At 49.7% G+C, this 20,709-nt stretch overlaps 1 protein-coding gene across 1 annotated transcript in view; it reads right to left on the bottom strand.

Annotated features, from left to right (window-relative positions):
• SNX10 (sorting nexin 10) overlaps positions 1-18,084 on the bottom strand; it is a 33,467-nt gene extending 15,383 nt beyond the window's left edge. Inside the window, exons 1-2 of the mRNA XM_044677404.1 lie at positions 18,032-18,084; positions 3,587-3,673 (exon numbers count right to left, since the gene is read on the bottom strand). Of these exons, the coding sequence (XP_044533339.1) occupies positions 3,587-3,673; positions 18,032-18,055 (111 nt within the window). The 5' untranslated portion in view covers positions 18,056-18,084. The remainder of the gene's footprint in view (positions 1-3,586; positions 3,674-18,031) is intronic.
• Positions 18,085-20,709: the final 2,625 nt, after the last annotated feature.

Below are 20,709 nucleotides of genomic sequence, written 5' to 3'. Positions count from 1 at the left end.
AATCTGCATAAGTGAAGGGAGGACCCACATCAAAGAAGTCCCAGCCAACAAGTATTTCTAACAAGTAATTCTGACTTTTCCTGGTGACTTTTGGCAAAGCTACCTGGGGAAGTCAGCAGAACAGCCTGGTGGAGTGGAACAAGCAGTGGGTTTGAGTCAGGGGACCCGAGTTGGAATCCTGACTTTTTCTTTTTACTAATTCTCTCTTCATCTTGTCATCTCACTAGCTGTTAGTCTGTTTGAGCCTCAGTTTCTCCATCTGTAAAATGAGGCACTGGACCTGGAATCCAAGAGCCCCGAGTTCAAATCTAGCCTCAAACACTTACTAGTTGTGTGACTCTGGACAAGGTTCATAACGACTAACTTTTCTCTTCTTTCTTTCTTCTCTCTTTCAACTTCATAACTAATAACTTTACTCAACAGTAAAACGGGAACAATTAAGGGCAATTTTCTCTCAAGGTTGTTGTGAGGACCAAACAAAATAATATTTACAGAGCGCTTATGATTATTAATAAATGCTTAATCCTTTCCCCTTCCCTACTCTGAAGGAACAGCGATCTATCAGAAATAAAGAATAAATATTTATTAAGCACCTACTATGTGCCAGGCAATGTGCTAAGCACTGGGATATGCAGAAGGGCAAAAAAATAAGGAGCTCCCCAGCTAATAAGGAAGACAACATGCAACTAAGTACAAATTAATGAGCTCTAGGCGGTCTGGCAGAGGTGGCAGAGGGAGAGGTTGGTAGTGAGGACATGCCAGGCAGAGGGCACACCATGGACAAAGGCGCAGAGGTGGTGAACCAGGAGGCGTGTGCAAGGAAGAGCAATTAGTCCTCTTGGCTAGATCCCGGGGTGTAACAAGGAAAGGAAGAGGGAAAAGGCTAGAAATAACAACAAGCCTTTCTATAGTGAAAAGTTCAGCCAGCCCTTTACAAACGCTCTCGCATCTGATCCTCACAAGAGCCCCTCCAAGGAAATGTTATCATCACACCCATTTACAGATGAGAAAGTGAGAGAACCCAAGGTCACACAGCTGGTGTGTGAGGCTGGATTTGAATTCAGGTCTCCTTGGTTCCAATTGTGCTGCCTTCTAATACATCCACATGTCCATGTATCTATACCCCTAAACAGAGAGAGACAGACAGTCAGAGACAGAGAGACAGAGAGACAGAGAGACAGAGAGACAGACAGACAGAAATAGATCCAGAGGTAGAAGCAGAGATGGAGCTAGGTCTCAGACAAGCATGACGGCGAGATGAGAGCAGAACTAAACAGGGAGAGGAAAGCACAGGGAAGGCTTTGCTAGCCCTGCGGTCTCCCTACACTGACTTAAGTACGCCAATGGATCACGAGGGTGTCACTCCTGCCTTTGCTGCTTCCGATGACAGCAGACCCCGGTCTGCTTCTTGGTGATCCAAGGCGGCCCAGAGGACCACACTGTCCGTCTGTCTGTCCGTGGGCTTTTCTTGGCAAATTCACTGCCGTGGCCAGCAAACACCAGTGAAGTGCCTTGGCCAGGGTCGGGCAGCTGCCCCCTCACTGCCTTGCTGGGACCCCATTTGGGAGCAGTTTTGGTTTTTTTCTGTCTCGGTCCTAGGGTTGATGAAAAGAAAGCTGGGGGAGGCCCAGAGATAAAACTGGGGCTAGATTTTTTTTTCACTCCTACGTTCACTTATCTACAATGATCAGATGAAGGCAGGAATCACCAAATTTCCATTTCTGTTGTCCCTATCTAAACAAAGGCTGAGCTTCCAGAGGAGGTGGAACTTAAAAATGTTCTAGGAAAAGCACTTAGATTCATCAAAAATTCAGCTGGGTAGCTCAGTGGATTGAGAGTTAGGCCCAAAGACAGGAGGTCTTAGGTTCAAATCTGGCCTCAGACACTTCCCAGCTGTGTGACCCTGGGCAAGTGTTATAAGTAAGATGAGATTAGCTAGTAATTAGGAAGTACCTAGCAGGAAGGAGCTGGAGCTGGGAATTCCAGGTTGGAATGAAGGAGGAGGAAGTCTGTCTGTGCCCTGTGTGTGTGGACTCCATGAGTGGTGGGCAAAAACTGTTGCCAGCCTGGGAGACCTCAGAGCAAAGGACATCCTGCTTCCTGATTTCCCCTGGGATGCTGTGTGGTGTGGCATCTAAGAAAAGGACAAGATCTACGGAGCCAAGAGAGGAGGAGAAGTTTGAGTACTGGAGGACATGCTTCAAGCAGAACCCTCTCTACTGGTACCTGAGATCATCTTGACTCCTGGCATCCAGACATCATCAGTGGATTGCAGTGAGAATCCCAAAGCCATAAAGTCCTAGCTGTACTCAAGCCTGGCAGGTTCCAGGTTTGAGGCAGAAACCCAGAGACTCCATTTACAGCTCCTTGGGCCCTGTTAGTTTAGATCACTTAGATAAGAGTAGAATAAGTCCTCCCATTGCCCTGTGGTTTTATCCCTTAGATTTTAAGTATAGAAATCCTTTCCCACCTTTTAGTCAAACATAATTAAAGCTGTTAAGTCCCTTTTACCTTGTTAGCCTGTTACTATACTCTGGTCTAGTGGAAGCTGGTGACAGTTAAGATCAACTGCCATTCCTGTGGAGATCCAGTAAACTCTGGTCTCTTCACCCTGGTCCAGTCTCTCATAAATCCCAGAGTGTGTTCCCACAAACCACTTAGTTTATTGTAACATCCCTGGTGACCCCATTACCGTACATATATTTTCCTACACAAGTCACTTAACCCCCATAGCCTAGCCCTTACCACTCTTCTGCCTTGGAGCCAAAATACAGTATTAACTCCAAGACGGGAAGGTAAGGGTTTTAAAAAAAAATTAGCCTGGAGCAGTGAGTGGAAGGAAAGACATCCTCACAGTCAGGAAGATGGGAGTTCAGGTCCTTCAACAAATATAGGCAGTGTGACCTTGGACAAGTCATTTATCTATGAAATACCCCCTCTAAGATTATAAACTACACAAGTACCTATTTTAACAGAGAGAGGAATTTCCTTACCAAGAGTTCCCTCCTTGCCTCTCCAGATTCCAGATACTTCTTTCACTGGTTGTTCCCCATACATGAAATGAATTCTCCCTCTTTGTCTCCACCTCCTGCCTTCCTTCAAGCCCCAGATAAAATCCTGCCTACTCCAGAAAGCCTTTCCTGATCCCCCTTATTGGCTGTGTCTCTGCTCTCCGACCAGAACCTGCTATATTTTTGTTTGCACATAATTCTTTGAATGGTGTCGCCACTCATCAAACTGGGAGCTCTTTTCCCTTTCTTCCCATCTCATACAGTATCTGGGCTTAGCACAGTGCCTGGCACATAGTAAGTGCTTAGTAAATGTTGACTGCCTGACTGATGAAATCAAAGATCCAAATAAACATCGGACCATAGACCAATCCCTCCCCTTCAGTCTTAAACGAGAGCCATTTAGGAGCCAGGAAAACCCAAGGGCAGCCCTAGTTCCCCTCCAGCTCCTACTCTGCTCCCATTCTAAGAAACATGACAGGTGACTTAATCCTTAGTTTCACATGGGGAAGATGACCCGGGCCACCTACAAGCCCCCTTGCCTTTGCCCGTGACCTTAGGGTGAATCTTCTACTTACATGAATGAATATCTCATAGTCAACGTAGGAGTGCCAGAAGTCTTCCTTCTGAATTCGAGGATCCCGGACCCAGACGCTCACGAACTCCTGGGAAGACATGGCAAGCCGAGGGATTTGTTTTAGCATCAAAGAAGCCTGGAAAGCCTAGAGAATTCCTTGCCCCAAAGAAGATACGAGCCAGAGTTCTAACTCTCTAGAAAGAGAAGCAAAGTGATGTGAATCACCAACCCTCAACACGCCTGGGAAAATTTCTTCCCACAGAGCCAGCCTACCCAAAAAGAAATAATTTTTAGAATGAGGCAATACTGGGGTTTTCGTTTGGAAATGTGTGGGATTTCCTTCGAAATTCAATTCAATAACACATTTAGACAACCATATCTATTTCACTGAAATGTAAGAAATCATTTCAAAAGAGTATTTCTCTCCTTTCCCCTTAAAGAATGGATACTCCTTGAGGGCAAGGACTGGTCCAGCTTTGTCTCTGTATGCTTAACACCTAGCAGAGTGCCTGACACATAGTAGCTGCCTTATAAATATTTGCTGAATGGATTGGCTTGTAAGGATCTCATGACAAAGGACAGAGACAACAGGGAAGCAGTTCTCCCACCACCCCCAACCAAGTTCCCACATCCATCCTTTCCTTCCATGGATAATTTTGCTCTAGTTTTTCCCCTTCTCTGAACAAGGAGTTTCCACTCATTTTTCTCAGAAAAACATTTTTGCACAAACATACACCAATGTGTGTCCATTTACCTATTTTTTAAAAAACCCTTCTGGCTTAGAATCTGTACTGTGTATTGGTTCCAAGGCAGAAGAGCTATAAAGGCTAAGCAATGGGAGTTAAGTGACTTACCCAGAATCATATATCCAGATTTGAACCCAGGACCTCCCATCTCTAGACCTGGCTCTCTGACCACTGAGCCACCTAACTGTACCTTGTCCATTTTCTTATAAATTACACACATATAATAACATACTACTAATTGGGTATGCAAAAAAAATACAAAAAAATAGATACTTTAAAAGGAGGAGGTAAAGATGAAATAGTATTTGAATCTAGAGGTAATAGGGAGCCACTAGAGTTAACTGAATAGGAGAGCAATGTGCTCTTTAAGAAAATCACTTTGGAGTAAAGGAAAATGATAAATGCTGGAGGGGATGTGGCAAAATTGGGACACTAATGCATTGCTGGTGGAGTTGTGAACTGATCTGTTATTTTGTAGGGCAATTTGGAATTATGCCCAAAGGGCTATAAAACAATGCATTCCCTTTGATCCAGTAATGCCACTCCTTTGGTCTGTATCCCAGAGATTTTTAAAAATAGGACAGGACCTGTTTGTTCCACAATGTTTAGCTGATCTTTTGGTGGTGGCAAAGAACTGGAAACAAAAAGGATGTCCCTCCAGTGGGGAATGGCTGAACAAATTGTGGTATCTGATGGTGATGGAATACTATTGGGCTGGGTGGAATGAAGAACTGCCTGATTTCTATAAGAAATGGAAAGACCCACATCAACTGATGCAAAGCGAAATAAACAGAACCAGATCATTAACAGCAACACTGTGCGATGATCAACTGTGATTGCCTTTGCTGCTAAAAGCAATATGATGGTCCAGACAATTCTGAGGGACTCGGAGCACAGAATGCTCTCCACCTCCAGAGAAAGAACTGCGGGAGGAGGAATGCAGATGAAATCATTTATCACTTGTGTATTTGGAGGTAGCTCTGGGGGTTTCTGTTTTATAAGATTATTCACGTACAAAAACGAATCATATGGAAATAAAAAAAAAAAACAAAGAAAATCTCTTGGGCAGCAAGAGTGGAGGATGGATTGGAAAACTAGAGGATGGGGAGCATAGGGGAAAGACTGGAGGCAGGGAGGCCAACGTCCGTCTTTCCATTCCCAGCATCTAGCAGTGCCTGGCCCTCACTTGTAGGTCCTGAGAGACCATCCCATGAAGCAGGTTCAGAGTGGCCAGTCCTGGTTCGACTTGACTGTATGAGAGCTCTGGGGACAGCTTCTGGCCATGTGTGACTCGGGGCCAAGAGGAAGGCTCCCCTTCTTGCCCATAGTGACAGGAAGGCTGACAGAGAAAACGGCTCAACCGCCCCCCTCACCCTCTTTCTTCCAGCCATTCTGTACTTCTACATTTCAACATGGGAAAGAAAAAAGGAACTGGGGCCTTTCCCTTCTTTCACCAGCTTGTGAAATAAAAGTAGGTCCTGGCTCTGCCCTTTAGGGTTAGTCACCTGGCGAGGCACGTGAGGTATAGGGGATGGACCCAAATGGGTCTGGACAAGAGGAAAAGAAAGGAGGAGGTCTCTAATTCTCTACAGTGGGATATTCCCCACCACCACCCCCCCCCCAAAGGATGGGTTTGCATCTCATTAAGAGGGATGCCAATACAATAAACATTTATTAAGAGCCTACTGTGTGCCAGGCATTGGCTAAGCTCTAGGAATACAATTAATAAAAGAAAGGCAATTCCTGCTCTCAGGGAGCTTACAGTCTAATGGAGGGGCACAGATGGAGGCATGAAAGAAGAGGGGAAGGTCTAGACTTGTGATTTCATGGATAGGGCAGGCTGGCACCTTCTACAGAACTAGAGATTGGTCAAATATCACCCAGCCGGAGGCTCGCTGCCTCTTTGAATAATATATTTGTTGTCGAGTCTTCCAGGCTTGTCCAATTCTTTGTGACCTCATCTGGGGTTTTCTTGGCAGAGACTAAAGGGGCTTGCCATTTCTGCCTCCAGCTCATTTTACAGATGAGGAAACTGAGACAAAGTTAAGTGACTTGGTCAAGGTCACTGCAAGGAAATGTCTAAAGTCACTTTTGAGCTTGGGTCTTCCTGACCCAAGGCCATGCACTCTATTCCCCACACTACCCCACCGCCCAATAATATATTAATAATGTTATCAACTCAAATGTGTAAAGTATGTTCCCTATGAACCACCCTGTGAGCAGCAGAAAAGAAGGGTGTAAGATTTTCCAAAATTTCAAAGTCACAAGAGCAAAAGACTGAATTTGAGAGTCAGAAGGAACCTTGAAAAGGGGGGAGAACCCTGTGTAGAGAGGTGGGGGAGAAAAAGAGGGCAGTTTTGGTTTCTTTACCCCCCCACTGATGAGAAACCAGCAAAAACTTGAGAAAAAGGTGGGGAAAGAGCATCTACATTACAGTAAAACAAGGAAAGCGAGGCTGAGGGCAGAGGCTAAAAGCTTTCATTTTCAGAAAAGAAACTGAAAAGAAAAAGAGACGGTGGGTGAGAAAAAGCAAGTCATTCCCTATAACTTACTCAAGCACACTCGGTCTCCTTGGACTATGGCAGGTTCTGCTTCCCTGATAAAGTCTTGGCCCATTTTGCATAAATCCTTTTTGATCTTAATAACTTTCCCAGAATCCTCAACAGGATGCCTTGGCCCACACGCTCCTAAGAGCAGCCCAGTTTCCATCCGCAGTGAAGGGGAAGTGCACCCCTGGACGAGGTTGGCCAGCCAGTCCTGGATAGATGGTCAGTTTTACCAATCCAACAACTGGCAATGATTCGGGGACAGAGAAGCCACCAGGATAAGCTGGCCATTTACTCAACTATAAAATGAGATGGTGGAAGCTGATGACCATTCTGGTCCCTCTAGAGCAGTGATTCCCAAAGTGGGCACCACCGCCCCCTGGTGGGTGCTGCAGAGATCCAGGATAGCGGTGATGGCCACAGGTGCATTTATCTTTCCTATTAATTGCTATTAAAATTTTTAAAAATTAATTTCCAGGGGGCTAAGTAATAATTTTTCTGAAAAGGGGGTGGTAGGCAAAAAAGTTTGGGAACCCCTAGTCTAGATGTTAAGTCTGAGCTTTTATGACCCCAATGGGGTCAGCTGGGCAGCTAGGTGACACTGTAGTGGATAAAAGCACCACGTCTGGAGTCAGGAGGACCTGGGTTCCAATCTAGCCTCAGATACTCCTCACTGTAAGACCCTAGGTAAGTCACTCGACTCTGTTTGCTTAGGCCTTGCCCTTCTGACTTGAGAGTTGTTACTAGGACAGAAAATAAGGGTTTGTTGTTGTGATGGCCTCGGGTGGCTGAAGTGAGAGGGCCCAGCTAGACAGAAAAGTTACAGAAGAGAGAGAAAGAGTAATCTCTTGGGGAGAACCGATGAGCAGATGCTGGAGAGGGATTAGCCTTCCTAGAGGATGTGGCCTCTGAGCTCAGTTTTGAAGGAAACCAGGCAAAGTCGAGGAGGGAGGTCGAGGCAAAGGGAGATGGAGATGGAGATGGAGTGTTCTGTACACATAACAGCAAATTAGCCATTTTGGCAGGAACACAGAGCGCTGGAAGAAGAGTTAATGGGGAAAGGAGAGGCGGCTGGATCCAAGCTGGAAAGTTCCCCACCCAGCTGTGATCTGATCCTCTGCATTTCAGCAGATCCTGAGCCCCCACCCCCTTGTTCAGTCTTTTTTTACGCGTCTCCCCAGTTCCACCTAAGCTCCCAGAGGGCAGGGACTCTCTTGGAATCCCCACGATTTAGCCCTGGGTCTGGCACACGCTGCGCACTGCTGCTTATCATCCAACTGCCGGAAAGGCAGAGAAGATTCCCTTTTATTCTAGAGATGAGAGGGAGTCATTGGAAGAGAGAGAGAGAGAGAGACTGAGAGAGAGAAAGAGAGACAGAAACAGAGAGAGAGACAGACAGAGACAAAGACAGATAGACAGTTAGACAGACAGACAGACAGAGACAGAGGGAGGGCCTGACAGAATCAGACCAGCGTTTGCTGAGGGTTTCTTAATTAGATCCAGACATCCTTTGGGAGCCGGCCGTCAGCTCTCAAAAGGAAGAAAAGCTGACTCACTGCTCCTCCCTGCGCCATTCTGGGCTGCCTGCAGCATCACGTGGCTGGCTTGGGGAGATGCTCTGAGCAGCCCTTGCGGTGGATCAGTTTAATAATCTTCTTAAACATTTCAATGACGTGTTTGGCCTAACGAGAAATCGAGGATGGGAGAAGACGGCTCGGCTAGGGCAGGCTAGGATTAACCCTTTCCTGTGTGTCCTCCCAATGAAATGGGCACCGGAGGAGGGAGGAAATGCTGGGCCGGAGCGAGGGCAGGGCAGGGCTTGCCGTGGGTTCCCTTCGGTGTCCAGCGGGAGGCCGGGCCCACCACTGGTGAATTAGCTGAGAAGCCACTTGCCTGCGGTCCGGTTCCCCCATGCACAAAGTGGGAGCGGTCCTGTCTCACCGGTCAGTCGGGCACCGGACAAACATTAGCTGAGGACCTCCTCTGGGCTGGGGCCGGAGCACAAGACGCAGCAGCTTGCATTCTGTCAGATAATGGAAGTCAGCCTCTACACTATGGTTTATAGAAAAGTCACTTTCTAAATTAGGAATCATGATGCTAATTCTGCCTTCAGTTTTGTTTTCCGTTCAGACCTTTGCTCTGCAGACGGAAGCTTCAATAAGACCTTATCTATGTGGCTGCTCCAGGTTCGGACCCAGGTGCTTCTTTTTTTTTTTTTTTTTTTTTTTTTTTTAATGCTCACCTTCTCCCTTAGAATCAATTCTAAGAGCAGTCAGGACTAAGCAATGGGGGTGAAGTGACCTGTCTAGGGTCACACAGCTGGGCAGTGTCTGGGGCCAAATTTGAACCCAGGACCGTCCATCTCCAGACCTGGCTCTAAATCCCCTGAGTCTCTTAGCTGACCCCAACCTGGACGATTCTTATCCACGGTCCCTAAGGAGGTTCACCAATGGGCTGAAGGCTTTCCTTCCCTTCTCTTTTTTTTTTTTTAAACCCTTACCTTCCATCTTGGAGTCAATCCTGTGTATTGGCTCCAAGGCAGAAGAGCAGTAAGGGCTAGGCCATGGGGGTTAAGTGACTTGTCCAGGGTCACAAAGCAGGGAAGTGTCTGAGGCCAGATTGGAACCCAGGACCTCCCATCTCTAAGCCTGGCTCTCCAACCACTGAGCTACCCAGCTGCCTCCCCCTTTCTTTCTCTTAATGCCTGCAGAGTACCTAGATTTGGCCCATCCAGTTTGCCATCCTACCTGATGTCCCGGAACCTTCTCAAACTCATTATCTCCGAAATGGAACTTCTTCTCTCTACCCCAAACCTCCCCCGGCAGCAGCATCTGAGCCCGCCAGCGAAGGGTCCTCCTGGGCTCCCCTCTCTCCATCCTACGGCCAGTCCTGGCCTTCCTGCCTTTCTGGCCTCCCTCCCGGCCTCCCCCTCCCCAGCCTGGTCAGGATTCTCCCAGTGATGCTGCCACGAGCCGGGCGCGCTGGACGCCACGCGGCGCTCCATCGCCACTGGAGGAAGTCGGGAGCTGGAGAGAGGGCCGGCCTTGGCTTAAGGAACACACTGGGGGGACGGAGGGACCGTCACACTTTCCCCAAGACGACCTCCTCCTTCTGGGCCGTCCGGAGCCCAGCTGGCTGTCCTTTGGCAGAGCCTGCCCAGGTTCGGCCACGCGGAGAGTAAAAGCAAACCTGCCCGGACTCGTTCGTTCCCAGAGCCCAAGCTCCGGGGCGCTTCGGGGCTCCTCGCGCGGCTCCTTCTCTCTATAGCGCGGAAGTCGGGCTCCCCAGGCGGAGGTAGCGCGAGACAAGGCAAGCTCCAGCCCAGCCCCCTTCCGCCGAGGCCCCCCCACGGCGGACGAAAGCGGAATCTCACTTGGAAGCCCCGCGAGAGCATCCTCAAAATCAGGTCCGGAAACGAGACGTTTCCAGCCGCGAAGAGGGTCCTCCCAGAAGGGCTTTTCGGGGAACCCCCCGGGGCCGCCCCCCAGGCCCCTTTGCCCAAGGGAAGAAAGAAAGGCTCCGCCCGGGAAGCAGGGGGGCTTCCGTCCCTGCCCCCAAGGGCTCGCCCTTCTAAAGAGCCGCCCCCGCATTCACTGGCAAACCTGATGCGGCCCGTGGAGGTCTAGGAAGGAAGCCTAACCCTGGCGTCCTGGCACGGAGGCTGGCAATGGGGCGCTCTGCCCCAGGGCCACAGAGACCACCCCTTAAAGCCTCCCCAAGACTGCGGCGCCCCCGTACGTGCACGCACTAGCAGAGCTAGAGATGAGGCCTGAGGGCAACAAGGGCTTAAGAGGTTCCAAGCAAAGGGAGTCTCAGGAAGCTGGGCAGGGGCTCAGTGGAGGAAAGTCAGGCTTGCAAAGGGGAAGTCCTGGGTTCAAATCTCACCTCAGACAACTCCTAGCTGTGTGACCCTGGGTAAGTCACTTAACCCCAGTTGCCTAGTCCTTCCTGCACTTCTGCCTTGGAACTGATGCTCGATATTGATTCTAAGACACAAGATAAGGCTCGTTAAGGGCAATAGGAAATAATGATGATTTTGCCTGGAGTCTATCCATCAAATAGCAACTATTTCTCAAGCACCTACTGGATGCTGGACTGCACAGAGCTCTGGGGATACAAAGGAGCCCGTCCCTGCCCAGGGAGCTCCCTCGGAATGGAGGATTTTACTTGCTCTGGGGAGGCTGCAGGATTTAAAGTGAGGAGGGGGCTTAGAGTCCCTTCAGGGGGTCAGAACGAGACTCTCCCTGACTAGGAATCCTCTCCCCGCTCTTTGCATTCCTGAGAAAATGATTGTTGGACATCTGCAAAGTCGTCCAATGAGATCGTCTCATCCCACTGCCTCGTTTTATAAATGGGGAAACTGAGGCAAGCCCAGTGAGTTAGAGTGACTTGCTCAGGTCAGAGGGGTAGAAAGCAGCTGGACCAGAATTTGACCCCACATTCTCTGCCCTCACTCTGTGCTTCTCCCTGGTTCTCCTTAAGTCCTCTAAATGGCTCCACCCTGATACCATCGCAGTGAAACAGGGATGCTGGTGCCTGGCCAGTTCAGATGGGGGGGGGGGCGCCACAGAGGGCAGGCGGACCCCGGGGGCAGATGCTCTAGGAGAGCTCGTGCTTGGGCTTGAAAGGCTAAGGGCCGGGGGTGACGGGACCTGACGTAAAGACCCCAGGGGTGAGGTTGCCTCACCTGGAATGTCCATCAGCACAGGAGCTGGAGGCAAGGGAAGAAAGCCCTGCTTCGTACCAGTGTGGCCAAAGCCCTGCTGGTCCTGTCCACAGCGGCTAAAGGGCAGGACTTGGAATCAGAAGACCTGAGATTGAATCCCGTCTCAAACATTTACTAGCTCTGCGATCCTACACAAGAGACTTCGGCTCCTTCACCTTCACTTTACTCATCTGTAAAATGGGAATAATAAAGGCACCTAACTAGGTTAGGAAACCTTAGAATGATATATAATTGTTTGGAATCATGATGAAAAAATAAGATAGTATCTCCCGAGATTGTCCTAAGGGGGAGCCCAAAGGGCCATAATGACCCGTGGAGAGAGAAGATTCCCATCCTTGACCAGGCGGGCAAAAATGGGTTTTGTTTCTTCTTCTCCGTCTCCTCCCTCCCCTTTTATTATGCGGCAGCTGCTGGCAGCTTTAATCACTTTTAATATATTCTCTCTACCCGTGACAAGGCTGTGTCTAACAGGCTCGCCTCCGCGTGGATCCCCAGCCCGTTCCAGTCACCCCCACATCGCACTCTGCCTCCAAAATAGAATCGAGATCTGTCTCCGGCCCAGGTTTTCCTTCCACGGGAGGAAATGGGAGATGCCTGGGCCTGGCCAAAAGGCCTGCTTTGTTGGGGAATGACTCACGAGGAACCTCAATTGCCCACCGAGAGAAATGCTGCGAGGGTTTTGTTTGGCTACTTGAATTTAGGGAAAGAGACAGAACCAGAACCATTTTGGGAACAAGGAAAGTAGAGAGAAGCGACGGAACTAAAGCCTTAAACCATCCGCCCAGGGAAACTCAGAAACTACCAAGCTGTCAAAAGGGGGCAGCTGGGTAGCTCAGTGGATGGAGAGCCAGGCCTAGAGACGGGAGGTCCTGGGTTCAAATCTGGCCTCAGACACTTCCCAGCTGTGTGACTCTGGGCAAGTCACTTAACCCCCATTGCCCACCCTTACCACTCTTCTGCCTTGGAGCCAATTGGCTCCAAGACAGAAGGTGAGGGTTTAAAAAAGGAAGTCAACAAATGAGATTGGCTGTTTTTAAAAGCTCAATGATCTCCCTTTAGTTTTATGCCTGTCGTTTCCCCCAGAAGCCCCGTCTCCCTCCCTGACCTGAAGTCTTCCATCGGATAAAAGAAAATATTTCAGCAAAGTCAACGCAGGCAGTGCCCCGCCTGGACCTAGAAGAGACAAGCGCCGGCTTCCTTCTCGATCAGATTTGTAAGTCTTGTAAATTACATACCTATATATAAAATCCAACCCATTGTGTCCATCAAGCAAGTCAAACACTTACTCCGGGCCCCAATTAGTTTGCAGGAGGCATTTTTACACCTTCCACCCACCCAATATCTCTGCCAGATTCTCTTCCTCATTTCTTCGGGAGCTGCTCCCCTTCCCCAGCATGTGAAGGCCTTACCTCGGTGGATGGGAACCCCTTCAAGACTTAACTCATGTGAATAATGAATCGATAAGCATTTATTAAGCACCTACTGTGTGCCAGGCACTGTGCTAAGTACTGAAGCTTTAAAAACAAGTCTCTGCCTCAAGGAGCTTACAATCTTAAGGAGAGAGAATATGTAACTAAATGTATGTGGCTTGTTTGTTTGTTATAACTCTTATCCTCAACCTTAGAATCAATACTCAGACACAATTCTAAGACAGAAGAGGGGTAAGGGCTAGGCGATGGGGGTTAAGTGACTTGTCCAGGGCCACCCCACTAGGAAGTGTCTGAGGCCAGATTTGAACCCAGGAGGATGAGGCTTCCCAACTCCAGGCTTGGTGCTCTATTCATTGTGCCGCAGGGAGCATTTGGTGCTGCTTTTTGTAGCCTCAAATAACTGGAAAGAAAACGGATGCCCAAGACCCAGGAAATGGGCATACAAGCTATGGTGCACGAATGTGACAGCGCATGACCGTGCTATCAGAAATGATGAATTGTGAAAAGATTCACACGAACTGAGGCAGAGCAAGGAAACAGACACTCGAGCCACAACAATGTAAATGGGAAGAATTACCCCAAGAAATTGAAAACTGACTGCTGTGAAATGATAATGACCAAATAAATGGGATATTGAGAACATGGGCCAGAGCTTCCCCCAAGGGATGGCTTGGGATGGGCAAGACAATGAGCCACAGCCTTGCTGGAGTCCTGCAGGATCTTTAACCCTCGTTAAGTTCCTCATTTCAAAAACTCTATGAACAAACCAAAATAATCCTCTTGACAATCTTGACATTCTTTCAAGTCAGAGAAGTGCTGGCTTTGGGCTGGCTTTACTACATTAGTTTATCTGCTAAAGAAACAAACTTTCTTAAATGGAAAAAATGATTTGGGGAAGAAGGAAGAGGGAAAAGGTAGGAAATGTGGAAATAAAGCACAAAAGATGGAAGAATGCTGGTCACCCTTTAGAATCATCAGTGTCACAAGGCGTCAGATGGCAACCTCATGCCTTGGAAAATTCCTGCGTGGTCCCATTACTCAGAGGTTCCAGTCTGCAGATTCTGAGAAAGCCCTCACATTGGCTTCATGTTGGCACAGAACTGTAAAATTACAAAATCTCAGGGGCCATCCAGACCTGAAGAGGAGCCCTACCTCCTCTATAATATAGTCTCTGCTTAAAGACCTCCAGGCATGAGGAACTCACTCCCTGTGCTAGTTAACTAGAAACCCCAAAATATTAGGAAGTTTTCCCTTAAATTGGACCAAATTTGGTCTTCCTGCAATTTCCACCCACTGCCCCAGGTCTGCCTTCTGGGGATCAATAGAACACCTCTGCTCCATCCTCCACATGACAGCCCCTGAAATACTCCTTGAAAGTTTTCATGCCCCCCCCCACTTAAGTCTTTTCTGCTGCTCAAATTAGGAGTAAAATATTGTAGTACTTTAGAGTCAGAAATCGCCCCGGAGAAACCAGCCTCCACCAAGATTTATCTTCAGGCTCGCCCTCTCCTCCTGAGGCATTCGGCACCTTTAGGTTTCCCCCAGATCCCCTGCCTCTTCCTCCCCACTCTCAGGCTGTCTCCTCCCACACCTGGCCGTGGGAAGGGTCTGACTAAATTTAGACTAAAGTGTTAATGCTGATAAGCACCTAGTACTTACCTTGCTTTATCCCAATACAGAAGCCACCTAATCCCCAAAGTAATTCATTTATTCATGGTGAAACTCAGGCATCAATTATTGATGAGGGTCTAGTATGTAAGACAAAGCAGTTCTTTGAGTTTCTCCCTCCCACCCTTACCTCCCCACAATGTTGTAGTCAATACAGACACTGGATTTTTGAGTCAGATTGTCAGAAAGTCAGAGCCTTAAAGGTGGGATTTGAACCAGGTCAGAAATATATGGCCTCTTGCGGCAGCTGGGTAGCTCAGTGGATTGAGAGCCAGGCCTAGAGATGGGAGGTCCTAGGTTCAAATCTGGCCTCAGACACTTCCCAGCTGTGTGACCCTGGGCAAGTCACTTGACCCCCATTGCCCACCCTTACCACCCTTCCACCTAGGAGCCAATACACAGAAGTTAAGGGTTTAAAAAAAAAAAAGAAATATATGGCCTCTTATCAGCTGTATGACCCTGGAAAAGTCACTTAATCTTTCTGAGCCTCCATTTCCCAGTCTATAAAATGGGGATATTACTTGTAGCACTATGTAAGATTATAATAAATAAGATAATGGACATAAAGAGGTTTTCCAGCCTTGACCTTCTTTATAAACATCAGTTACTTTGGGGATAATAGAGTTAGGATGAATGTTGTGTTGGGGACTGTTTAATTTCCATCTTTGTATCCCCAACATCTAGCAAGCCCCAGGAGGCTTTTAGTCAGTACTTGGATGAATCCATGTTGATGTGACACACTGCCTGGGTGAAAAGTCTCCCTTTTAGGACCCTGAGGAGATTCTAAATTATACAGGAGCTACCCAGCTGCATCAGGGGAGGGAGCTTCCATGCTAGAGGTTCCCCAAACCCCATAAAACCCCAAATTATTATCCTACCATGAAGTTGTCCTTCTCTATTTACAAGCCGAGAAATACTCTAGTCATTGGTCAAGGTCCCATTTTAACTGATGAAACCCGTGAGGCTGTGATCTCTCTCTCAAACAGGGTCTCAGAATCCAAAAGACCTGGGTTCGAGTCCTGCCTCAAGACACATCCTGTCTACATGACCCTGGGGAAGTCACTTCACCTCTGTGCCCCAGTCAACTCTCTAAGCCTGGTATAAAGGTCACACATCAGCTCTGTTTGGGACAGCTAGGTGGCTCAATGGATAGAACATAAGGCCTGGAGTCAAGAAGTCTCAAGTTCAAATCCAGCCTCGGATACTTCTAGCTGAGTGACCAAGAGTGAGACATGTGTCCTCATCTGTAAAATGGGGATTATAAGAGCAACTTCCCTCCCTTTTGAGGATCAAGTGAGATAATTACAGAACTCAGCACAGTGCCTGGCACCCATCAGGCTCCTTTAGAAATGTTAGCTGATGGGGCAGGTAGGTGTCTGGATAGTAGATAGAGAGCCAGGCCTAGAGAAGGGAGGTCCTGGGTTCAAATTTGGCCTCAAACACATCCTAGCTGTGTGACCCTGGACGAGTCACTTACCCCCAATTGCCTAACCCTTACTGCTTTCTGCCCTGGAACCAATGCCTTGTATTGAGTCTAAGACGGAAGGGGAGGGTTTGAAAAGAAAAGAAATGTTAGCTGTTATCCTCATCAGAGTGGAAGGGGGTTCCTTACCCAAGAAATCACAGGTCTAGACCACAAAATAATTCAAAAAAAGCAATTGTCCTGGAGAATCGACCGAAGCCAACCCCAAGTGAGAAAGCCCTCGGTGGTGGCCCCTGGGCTCCTGTTTTTGGACCATGGATTGGTTTGCCAAGAATTAAGAGCTCCTTCGTGCCCAAACACCTCAAGCAGCCCTCCCAGCCCCCTTGGTATCCCAGGCTGTTCTCTCCATCACCAGGAGAGGATTTGGGCTGCTCCCACCAATCACTTTTACAAAAATATGAGCCATAATATTTTCACTGTAAATTAAAGCTTCACACCTGGATGGGGCTGGCTGCATTCTCATCTGGCCAAGGCGTATTTAGGGGAGGCTCCATCAGCCCCCACACCACTCTCGGGGTGCTGGGGGAGGGAGGGTGGCTCTCCCCCATCCTTCCACTCCTCTCCTTAGATTGACGAAAGCAATAAAGCTGGTTAGCAAGACTGGCTGCCCCCCTCCAAAGAGGGAATTAAAGGGTGGATTTCCAGCCTGGCATTGCCACGCGGAGGGCAAGGGGGTCTCGCTTTCAGGGCAAAAGGAGACCTCGAAGGAGGGGGCTCAGATCAGCCCAAGAGGAAGAGACGGGAGAAAAGAAGCTTTAAGCCAAAGCAACTAGAGGTGGCGGCATAGATGGTTCAACCGACGGTGGGGGGCTTCTACCCAGACCTCCCAGGCTCTGCCAGGCAAAGGCAAGGCAGGTGGAAGAGAGATCTCTCCTCTCTGGGGCACTAACTGGGGGTGACTCCCCACGGCAGCTGCTCTCTGGGGGTTAAGAAGGAATGACTGCATCTGGAGATGGAGGACCAGCAAAGAGGGGGCTCTTAGCAGTGTCAATGGGGAGGGAGCAACATTCTGGGAATGCTGGTGGGGTTCGTGACCCCAACACCCAACTCTACAGCTCACAGGTGAGCAAATAAGGATGCAGAGCTGGCGAGAGCTTGCCTCTCAGAGGCATGGCAGAGAGCCCTGCGCTGCAACACCGGCCTTCCTGCCTCTAAAGCCTTGCCCACAAGCTGCACGAAGCCCCTTTGCCTCCACCTCAATATTCTGATCTGTAAAATGGGGGCACTAAGAGTTGTCGCCTCCCAGGGCTGGTGAGGACCGAGAGAGATCATGAATATAACGCTAGCCGCCATGATTACAGTCCTGCCACCCATTCTACAGAGAAGAAAACTGACACCCAAGGAAGGAGTCTCAACCGAGGTCACGCCAAGCTCGGCTCCCGCCCTTGACCCATGAGGCCAGGAGAGAGGAAATGACTCTTTTGAAGTCGCAGATTCAAGAGTGCTTGGACATGAGTGCGAATCCTGCCTCTTGTCCTTTCCCCCCATGCGCCCCTGGGCAAACCCTAACCTGCCAGGGCTTCAGCTCCCTTTCCTCACAAATAAATGGGAAGGTGGATTAGAAGGCCTCTGTGGCCCCTTCCAGCACTAAAGCCAAGATCCTGAGGCACTTCTTTCCATCTCTAAAATGGAGCTAATTCTCATTGGGTTACGAGGAAGAATCCGAAGCCTGAAGCACTTACGGCTCAGGGCGCAAAGGGAAGGAGGAGCAGGGGAGGACTCGAACCCAGGGCCTCTCACTCCAAGGCCAGCCTTCTTTCCCAGTCCCCAGGCCTCCCACGGCAGGACAGCCTCTGCCCCCACACAAAAGTGCGCCCTCTAGAGGATTACACGCACGAAGGACTTACTGTTTTCTTCTCCTCCGGAAACATCTTCAGAAGGCGCCGGTCCTCGTCCTGGCCGCCCTGAAATCAAGAAGAAAACACATGAAATCTACCGAAAAATAGCGGCTCCTTCCAGCTGAGGGCCGCTCAGGCCAGGCACACTGACCAGCAGGCTGGCCGGCCAGCTCCCAGGACACCAGTCATCCCCAGCTCTGTTTATTAAATATTATTATGATATTATATTACATATATTGTTATTAACATATAAAATATTATTAAATACTTAATAAATATGGGCACTCCCCAGCAACAGGCACCCCAAATTCCCCTCTGGGAGATGACGGTCCTGGGAGGGAAAGAGAAGTCCTAACTAGGAGACAAAGACGGATATTTTAAGGGTGAAAAGCATTTGCTGACGGGAAGCACCGGAGGAATCGGATGGAAAGCAGCATCCTAGCCAGGATCAGGAGGGCTTCCTAGAGGAGGAGGCATGCACAACGGCCTCGAGGAGAGCAGCCTCCGCTCCCTGCGTCCAGAGGGAAGCTCAGGGCAGCCTTCCCCAGACAACAGCCGGGGCCTCTGCTGGCCTTCTCTGCTTTGTGTCAGAGCGTGAGCCTCAGTGGCTCTGCGAGGTTCAGCCGACACCAGGCAGGAGTGAGGTGAGGCCCAAACGCCTCTAGGCCAGCCACCTCCACAGGGAATTTGCTCAGGCTCGTGTTTGGGCTTTCCGGGTAGGACAACGGTGAGGGTGGCGGCTCTGTTTCCGCTGGATCAGGGTGCCAAGACCAGAGGAGGGAAAGCGCTGATGGCCTGTCACGTCACCGTGATGTGCCACTGGGGGGTCCTGGCTGGTAAGTGACAGGCTGGCCAGGCCGGAATTCTTTCTCCATGCCCAGAGCGCCATCTCAGAGGGCGGAAATCTCCCCCGCCGCCCACTGCTCCTGAGCCCGCTAGCACCGCACCGCGCCCCTCTCATTCCAAGTCCCTGTCGGCCCCTAGCCCTGGCTCTCTCCCCTCTTTATCCGCCAGTAGGGTTAGACGGGCAAGCTTGGCTGGGTAGCTTCTCTACTCCCCGGCCCCCAGGGTCTTCACGAGCCCCCCTGGTCCCTGAAGAAGCCCCGGCAGGGCCAGATCCTGGGGAGGATGGAGAAGGGCAGGCGGGGGGGGGGGGAGCTGGAGGAGCATGGCGGGTCCCCAGCACTAAGCCGGGGTAACCACTTCTGTAAGCTCCCCCCACCAGGCTTTTATCCCACTTTGGGTGATTAGCTGAACTTTGGCTTCCAACCAAGCCCCCACCTGCCGCAGACTCTCCCCGGCCTGCGTTTCTCCTCTTGGGGTCCCATTTCCTCAGGGCTGAGGTGGCAGCATTGGAGGCTCCTACACTTAGAACATGAAGAGGCCCTGGGCCCAGCTCCTCTGAGCACTTCCACTTTACAGACGGCAGAACCGAGGCCTAGAAAAGTTGTCCCACATCTCACAGACTGAGCAGGAACGGTGGAGAGCTCATTTAGTCCAACCTTGGCATTTGACAAATGAGGAAAGGGAGTCCCAGAGCCTCGAAGAGCTTCTCCTAAGACCACCCGCCGTGGGCAAGAAGACCAGCTGAGGCCCAAACCCAGGTTTCCCGACTCCACATCCAACAGCCACACTCCAAGTCTTACCTGCTCTGTCCCTGGACCCCAGGCCTTGGAATGAGCCCTTTACCCAGTGCCAGGTGCCCCCTCTGCCCATCCAGACCCCAGACCCTCAATCTTTCACCATCCTAAGCTTCCCCAGCAGCCCAGCCTCAATGCCCGCCTCTGCCTTGACCCCAAGCCTGGTCCATCCCACAGCTGACAACAGGCCGTGACCGAAGCTGCAGAGTCAACAGAAGAAAAGTCATGATGGACGGAGCCAGGGAAAGAGGGAGGAAGATTAGAAAGAGACAAAGGAGGCAGGGGAGGAGTGACTACGGACTTTGAGGCAGGGAAAGTCAGATCCAGGCTGAGAACTTCCTCGTACTGTGCTTGGGTCTTGGTGGACCAAAGCTTCCCTCTGGGGTCCAGAGAAGGAACCCCTTCCTGAGAGACAGAGACAGAAAGGCAGAGACAACAGAGATAAAAAGAAGAGGAAGGCGAGAAGAGAGGAGACAAAGACAGAGAGAGACAGAGAGATGACACAGATGAAAGGAAGGAAAGAGGAGACAGAGGCAGAGACAGAGACAACAGAGATAAAAAGAAGAGGAAGGCAAGAAGAGAGGAGACAGAGACAGAGACAGAGAGAGACAGAGAGATGACAGACAGATGAAGGGAAGGAAAGAGGAGACAGAGGCAGAGACAGACAAAGTCAGAGACAGAGACAACAAAGACAAAAAGAGGAAGGCAGGGAGAAGAGGGGAGACAGAAACAGAGAAATAGAAACTGAGACAGAGACAGAGAGATGACAGACAGAAGATGAAGGGAAGGAAAGAGGAGACAGACAGAGACAGAAACAGAGTCAGAGACAGAGAAAGTGATCAGCCCACGTCCTGAGATAAAAAGGGAGAGAGAAGGACCAGGTGGGGCTGCCTGAAGGCAGTAGAGAAGAGGGTCCCGGGAAGGGGATGGGAGCCCAGAAAGGAGAGGCTCCCCCTGCCCATATTCCAAGCAAGACCAGCACAAGCAGGGCTCTTCAGATGTTCCTAACTTCCCTATTGTTTTGCTATTTTAACAGAAAAATACAAG

This window comes from Gracilinanus agilis, chromosome 5 (genome assembly GCF_016433145.1).
Source record: "Gracilinanus agilis isolate LMUSP501 chromosome 5, AgileGrace, whole genome shotgun sequence".
In the NCBI taxonomy this organism is placed as follows: Eukaryota; Metazoa; Chordata; class Mammalia; order Didelphimorphia; family Didelphidae; genus Gracilinanus; species Gracilinanus agilis.
The sequence above is the reverse complement of the archived record's forward strand: the minus strand, read 5'-3'. Positions and strand labels throughout refer to the sequence as shown.